Source organism: Patiria miniata, unplaced genomic scaffold, assembly GCF_015706575.1.
Source record: "Patiria miniata isolate m_02_andy unplaced genomic scaffold, ASM1570657v1 HiC_scaffold_22, whole genome shotgun sequence".
Classification (NCBI taxonomy): Eukaryota; Metazoa; Echinodermata; class Asteroidea; order Valvatida; family Asterinidae; genus Patiria; species Patiria miniata.
In genome coordinates, this window is record NW_024037061.1 from 8,236,783 (window position 1) to 8,244,215 (window position 7,433).

The window sequence follows — 7,433 nt, forward strand, 5'->3', positions numbered from 1 at the left end:
TTTCAGCCATGTTATGGATACAAGAATTTTGATCAAAATTCTATTTCAACGCCGTTTTCATTGCACATTTTCAATTAATTTTGGTAACTATTTTGATTTGAATAATTTACCATAATTTAGGTATTACGATTGAAAATTTTGTAATCATTTGTTTAAATTTTAAACTACTTTTGTGGACAAATTGTTGGATCATTTTTTGTGATATTCATTACTTTTTAGAGGAATGACCCTCATTTACAAGTGACCTTGAAATATATCCCTTTAAAAAAATCAGTCTTTCTTGATAATTATGTAAATTTTGTGGTTAGGGGTGCAATTGCTGTTAAGAGTAAAGACGAAAGATAGTTTGTGCAATCTCAAATATGAAACCACAAAGTTGATGTGTACACTGGAATTGTTTTTGTGTTTTGTTTTGTTTTAAATTGTGTAATGTATTCTAAGTTAAAGCGAATGTGTTTGTCTTTAGTTGTAAAATTTGTTTTGCTCGGATAGGATCCATATCTGTAAAATGTATATAAAAAAAGTAAATGCAAGTATTCAGTTTTGGCATGCAGTGACTCGACCACATCAGGGTTCAATTTAGTTGCGGTATTTTTAGGTTTTAAAATATTAATCCTGAAGTATTATCTGAATATGTTTGTTTGTGTCAATGCAAGGTAATTGTTTAATTATGATTCATAAATACCTGAGACAGTAACCATATCTTTTGGTCGAGAGCCCGTCAGGTGGGTGGTTTTAAACCACTGATAAAACACCGCTGTGTTCTGTGCCACATCACGTGGTATGCAACGCGCACGCAAATTTCTAAATACGGAGATTTTGAGCACTACACACGCAAGGCACATACCATAGACATGGCCAGAGGGGCGTTTCAAAAACCTGAAGTGAAATTGTTGAACAAAATTGTTGAAAATCTGAGAATTTTCGACTTGTTTTGACCGAAAGGTATTTACGAATGGAAAAAAAAACCATGTGCTTGGCCAGTACATTTGTATTAAACAAGTGTTTAAAACCGGCAAAGCACATATTTATTCCCTTATTAAAAATAATTGTCCCTTAAATAACCCGTTTGCTGATATCAGTAAGAAATATTGATGAAACGGTGACAAATCTTTCGCTGTACATTTTTTGTGTAAATTGAGATGATTGATATTGATTGCTACCAAGATTTTATGATGCCAGTTTAGCAAAATCAACTGACTGAAAATGTATTTATTGTGAATGCTCTTTCATTTAGGTGTACTGAGAATGTACGGTGAAAGTTTGAGGCTCATATATTTTGGGGAGGATAAAAAAAAAAGAGAAAAAGGTTCCAATTGTGTGATAAGTGGATTCAGTGGCGACTGGGTATAATTTATAAGATTATTTTATTGTTTGTTTGTTGGAAACCTTTGCCGGGTATAGTTGCCATGCAAAATAATAGACATGTATGTGCCCAGATGCTTTTAAACTTCATTGTAGATGTTTATCAATCATGACAAAAAATTTGCTTGCAAACTCCATGCTGATTCAAATTAAAGAATTGTCAGAACTTTTAGGCCAAAAAAAAAAAGTCTCCGGTTTCTGGTATGTACGCGCGTCGCCGTAGCCATGCACGTCGGCAAAATGAAAAAGTTTTTTTTTCAATACAAGATGATGTCTCAAAACCGCCAAACTCACTGGTTTGACTGGAATCCTGCTGCTGCACAATTTTAACGTGTTTTTAGATGGGGTTATGATCGAGAATAAGCTTTATGTGGCCTCTCTGGACTCCCATATATTTGCACTAAGTTTAGTCGGGCACCATTTGCAGTCATCAGCCGACATTTGAAGCCAAAAAAAAAAAAAAAAAGCCGCGTCGCCGCACCACTTTTGGGGCAAGCTCCATACCAGAAACCGGAGACTTTTTTTTTTGGCCTTATGTACGAAGTCTTTTTTTTTTTTTTTTTGCTGTGAATGAAATTAATGTGCTGCTCGTTATTTGGACTTTGTAATTAAGTAAACTTGTTTGGATTGAATGTTGCACCTTTTATCTAGTCAGAAGTCTTTAATGTCGGCGTGCGTGTACATGATGTAAACAAAACAATAAACAAGGAATATCCAAGAATTTGGGTTTAATTTGTTCCTGTCTGTCTTTTCATTATGTAGTTCATTTAGGAGAGCAACAAATTTGACATTAATCCTTTGTAATTTTCTTCACGACCAAAACATGTTCAAACTCATGTTTTGTTTTAATTCAATTGAACAATTAAATCATACAATTTCTGTCACCACTGGCCTACAATATACTAACAAGGCATCTATCTTGGCAATTACTATGATTAAAAAGATTTCAAGTACAAAATTCGATTGTCCAACCGGAACTGTAACAAGTGATTTAAATATTAAAAAAACAGCGAGCACACTTCATTTCAATTGCTTATTAAATAAATCATTTGCATACACGATTGATTAAAGTTGCATAGTAACATTCGCCTTTAAGAGACTTGACTTTCATGTCTATTAACAGTTTCTTATTCAAACTTTTTAAAACTACTTTGATAGATTGAATATCAAACATTAAAAAAATCACTTCATCATTTACATAGCACTGATTTTAAACTTTAAAAATCTCTACATGTATAAATATAATACATGTGAATTCATACGACAATGTTTCATCCACTGTTAAAATCATTCAAAATATAATTCATTTTTTTAAATCACTCAAATCAAGTAATATTTATAATAAAAAATTTAAACTATAGTCAAATTTGAGCACACAACAAGCTTCACTACTTACAAAATTTCCCAATAGTAGTTGGTATCTAAATGTTTAAAGAAAACGTACCCGGTAACAGGATAAAAATCTTCAGAAAAATCTTCTTTTTTTTCAATTTCTATTTCACGGCTCAAAGCAGTGGGAGAAAAAAGCAACAATTTCTATATAGGAATACTTGAACATTGTACTTGAATGCTTTGAATATTGTTCGTGATTGAATCCATGGTGAAATATGACAAGTTTGTTTCCAAAGCGCCGTTTTGTTACATTGTAGAATCCCGCTCTCTCCTTGCTGGCCAAAGTCGGCTTCGACTGGTTTTGTACATTTAAACACAATTTATGAATACAATCAAGACAATTTAAAAACGCAATGAAGCTAAAGATGTAGCGAAGAAAACAGCTAATCTACTGGTAAAATATGCTTACTGCCTTACTGCTTTTGAAAAACATTTAATCCTTGATGATAATACAAAGGAATTTTCATCTAAAAAATGTAAAATCACACCAAATTTGCATAATATTTGAAGTTTACAAAGAAGCGATATTAAAATCACTCAATTATGAAAGATTACGTTTCAAATCACTTGGCATCATCATTTTTTTTTTTTAGGAAAAACTGTACAAGTATTGCAATTGGATACACGTCACTGTTTATCGTTTCATTACAATTTGTTCTGGATTCTACATTCTGTATGTAAAAAGGCATTGTTCAATCCCAAACATATTTTTATATCAAATTGTATCTGCTTTCCCAGACATAATATTTTGATATAAAAATTCACTTGAATTCACACAGCAACGGAAGTTAAGACCATTCACTTTTCATTTACAGATCTTAAAAATGACATACAACATACCGGTATCTCAACAAATTTAAGCAGGTTTTTAACTTGCAATTTTGAGGGATAATATTCCCCATTGTTATTGTTGTTACTTTTTTACCATTTTCATGTTTTGGTATAACATTTTATAGAGCTTGCACTTTCAAACAAATGCATTCCCTTTTGGCAAGGTGCCAATTATTCATTCAGCTGCTGACCTTTAACCCTTGACCCTTAACCTCCAGTCTTAGCATTCTGCTTCTGCTCTGATTGGACAGGTTTGACAATCTTCTCTTTTTCTGCCTTTGGCACTTGAGGTTTCTGCCCCCTGGTTTTGGATTCTTTCAACTTTTCTGGTTTTGTGCCATCCATCCTGCTCTCTTTAGACTCGGACTCTTTCTGAACCGTCTCTTCTAGTTTTCTTTCTCTCTTCACATCTTTGGCATCTTTCCTTGTGCTCTCCTTCTCTACTTTGACCTGCTCCTCCTTTCTCTTTCCCGCATCCTTTTCCTTAGTACCTTCTCCCCCTGGCGCCTTCTCTGTCTTGACATCCTTAGCTATGGTCTCCTCTTCTCTCGTCTCAACTTTCTTCATCTTTTCATCATCTGCTTGTTTGGGTTTCACGTCTGCATGTGGCGTTGCTTTTTTCGCCGTCTTCTTGTCTGGGGTTGGTTTCTTGTCTTTGAGTACTGTCTCTTTTTTCTCCTGTCTGCTCGTCTCTGATGCCTGCTTTGTCTCTCCTTCCTTCTCAGCTCTTCTTGGTTTCACATCAGCATCCTTGGATGTCTTCTTATCCATCTTTTTATCGACGGTCTGTCTCTTCTCTTCCTTGGATGCTTTTGTCTTCTCCTGTTCACTCACCTTAGATGCCTTTTTCTCTTGTCCGCTTGATTTCTTTGCTTCATCCTTCTTCGCTCCTTTGCCTTTCTTGTCAGGTGTCGCAGTCTCTTTCTTCTTCTCAGTCCTCGTCTTCTTTCCTTCTTCCTTTGTTGTTCCTCCCGTCTCCTTTATCTTATCCCTCGCCACTGCCATCCCCTCCAAGCCGTTCCTCAAGCTAACCAAGGTGTCCTTGTGGGAGTTTTTCAGGTTCTTCTCCACCAGCGTCTGTGCCAGCCAGGGGCACGTTATCGTCAGGTACTCGGTCAAGAACGTCCCTGGCATAGCTCGCCCCTCACGATGCTCAAAGGTCATTCTGCTGTGGACTTTGAGCAGGTAACCGCGGAGAAAGCCGAAGTTATACAGGACCTCTTCATTTGGTCTGAAAAAAGGAAAAATTTTATTAATGATTCACACTGGTATGAAAATAAGAGAGCTGCAACAATTAAAACTGGAATGAATCAACAATGATAAATAAACAGTGTAATCATATATACAGTCAAGCTTGGTTTAAATCTATTGTGTTTTAGGGGGGGGTTCTTTGTTTTTACACAACACAGATCCGGGGGGGGGGGGGGAGGGCAAGATCTGTTAACAACAAAAAAATCATAGTAAATCATGAAAAATAATGAACCCCCCCCCCCCCCCTGCTCTGACACAAAAAATAAACTATACTAGTAATAATATCCGCCTGTGCATAAAAATACTGAAAGAGCCAGCTTGGTTAGGGGGTATTTATACAATAGTCTGTAATATAAACTTAATAATCGACGGGTGGAGGCCATGTGTCCAGAAAAATCTGTGGACATTTCAGACTTTTTTGCTGATGAACAGACAGAACTTCAGACGAATTACAAATGACTGTAGCTGCAGACTCACTTTGATAACGTCAAGCGTATCTCCATGTTGAATGGAAACTCATAGTCCCAGAGCAGTGGGATGGCCTTCTCCACCAGATACAACTTTTCTTTTACTCCATCCTTCCTTGTACGCTGTTTCACCAAGGTACACTTCCCTCTGTTAACAAAATGTGGGGGACAATTTGTGATGAAAAAAGGTAACTATATGCACTGTGGAAACTACGCTGAATGAAGATGTCGTGATGACATCGAAAGCTACGTCGCTGCAATATTTTTTATTCAAAAACAGGTATCTAAATATTTCTTATATGCACTGTGGCGATCTGCCGTCGCACTTTAGACAAAAGTTTCAAAATCATTTTGGGCCTATGTTAATTCTCTTTTTAAAGTTTGCTGGAATTTTTTGGAATGAACTGTTTTTCAAAAATAATAGGGCTTGGGCCTAGCCGCCTAGGCCTAATACTTTATCAGGAAATGGGCTTGATTCGGGTGGTTCTGGCTGAAAAATAGCATTTTTGGGGGGGGGGGCACAAAGCAGTTTTTTGGTTAAATTTGGAACTGATTAAAACCATGATTACCAGAACTAGGAAAAGTCAACTGAAAGTGGCATAGCCATCGGTAGACTTTTGACGGAAAAATGTTGCCACTTTTTTCTTCGTATAGGTCTATCATCTCAATGAAGGTCAGTCATTGCAAAAATGATGATAAGACGTTAATCTGGGACTGATGAGAAACATTTCCAATTTTGTTAGGAAATACTAAAACAATTTTCTTGATTCTCCAGACCATAGACTTTGATGTGTACAGTAGGGCCTACACATCTGCTGAAGTGGCGTCAGGTTGCAACATTTTTTCCCACTTTTGAACCAATGTCACTTGAATTCATGGATTAGGCATAGGCCTAGCTAGTTGAACCATGGTTGAGCCGAAAGCAGACTGCATAATGACTGCGCGTCAGACCCCTAAAGCTACGCGGTCCTATTTCTACGCACTCACTTTAGCTTTGCGTGTGACAATGCGCGCGCATTGCAACTGCAACATCGCAACTGCAAGCGTTACTGTGCAGATTATGCATGGAGGGCGGAGGATATTTATTAGGCAGTGGATATTTAGCCGGAGACGGTAAACCTTTAGCTTGCCGGATATGCACTGAACATGCGCAGTTACTTTTTTTTTGTACTTAAACATTTTCCAGTGACAATTTTAGTCTGGCTCCATGCCAACATTATCATTGTAACTTCATATTCACAAGATGGGAATCGGACCATTTACAATTTCGGACTTTATTTCCCTTTTAAAAAATCCTCCAGATCAGAGCCACAAAATATTCCCGCTCATGAGATCCGTTGCTTATCCACATAATCCACTAGGCCACAGGTGCTACACAACCGTTGGTGGTAATTTAATATATCTTATTCAGCCCTATCTTAGAGAGTACAGCGCCCTCTGTTGATAGGATTGCCGCTGGCAATATATCCACTATCTAGCAGACGAACTCACCCTATCGAATGTTTTTCGATCGTCCTCTTTAAATCCGACATAAAATCGTACACGTCTTCCGGCGATTTGTACATGAATATGTCATTCTTCACCGTGAAAGTTGTAGGTCTGAAGAGAAAGTATGCGGCTATCGCCACTAATACTACAATAAAAACTGACTTCATGACGAAAATTTAGACTTTTTCGCCCGCGACTTCTCAGCTTTTCTTTACCAAAACCTAATTCTGTTTGACGATCGGTTGCCTGACGTCGATATATTGCAGTGCGGTCAAACAGACGTATACTTTTTGCAGACGACACAGGGAGCCCGACTGAAATAAAAGGTGCAAAGTTCGAAGAGCGCCGCCAAGTAAAGCTCAACAGAGGGCGCTCGACCATTTCTTCTAAAATTAGACGGCGAAACATTTCAAGTATGCGTAAAATGTTTCATTAGACGCGCGCACAGACGAAGTATGACAAGGATTAAAACATTGAATACTTTAAAGACATTATCTTCGATATGGTTACAGCATGTCGGAAGGAATAACTTACAGGGGATTGAGGAGAAGGGCCTACAAAATAAAATCTGTTGTCGAATGAAGGGGGTTTTCTAATAAAAAGAAGTGTCCCTAATTTTGTTGTGCATCTAGCTGGTAC

General features: G+C 37.2%; 1 protein-coding gene across 1 annotated transcript; it reads right to left on the bottom strand.

The window, feature by feature from the left end:
* Positions 1-2,430: 2,430 nt before the first annotated feature.
* On the bottom strand, positions 2,431-7,084 carry LOC119730376 (neurofilament heavy polypeptide-like). The gene is made up of 3 exons (XM_038203239.1): positions 6,798-7,084; positions 5,317-5,454; positions 2,431-4,819 (listed from the first exon to the last, which is right to left on the bottom strand). Exons 1-3 carry the CDS (start codon positions 6,959-6,961, stop codon positions 3,796-3,798), a joined length of 1,326 nt encoding a protein of 441 aa, XP_038059167.1. The 5' UTR covers positions 6,962-7,084; the 3' UTR covers positions 2,431-3,795.
* Between the last annotated feature and the right edge of the window lie 349 nt (positions 7,085-7,433).

What these genes read in the sequence shown, in the direction of transcription:
- LOC119730376 (XM_038203239.1), bottom strand. Translation starts at nt 6,961, where the DNA reads ATGAAGTCAGTTTTTATTGTAGTATTAGTGGCGATAGCCGCATACTTT. An exon ending in ATCGAAAAACATTCGATAGG is followed by an intron (nt 5,455 to 6,797) that starts GTGAGTTCGTCT and finishes TTTTGTTAACAG; the next exon opens with AGGGAAGTGTACCTTGGTGA. An exon ending in ATACGCTTGACGTTATCAAA is followed by an intron (nt 4,820 to 5,316) that starts GTGAGTCTGCAG and finishes TCCTTTTTTCAG; the next exon opens with ACCAAATGAAGAGGTCCTGT.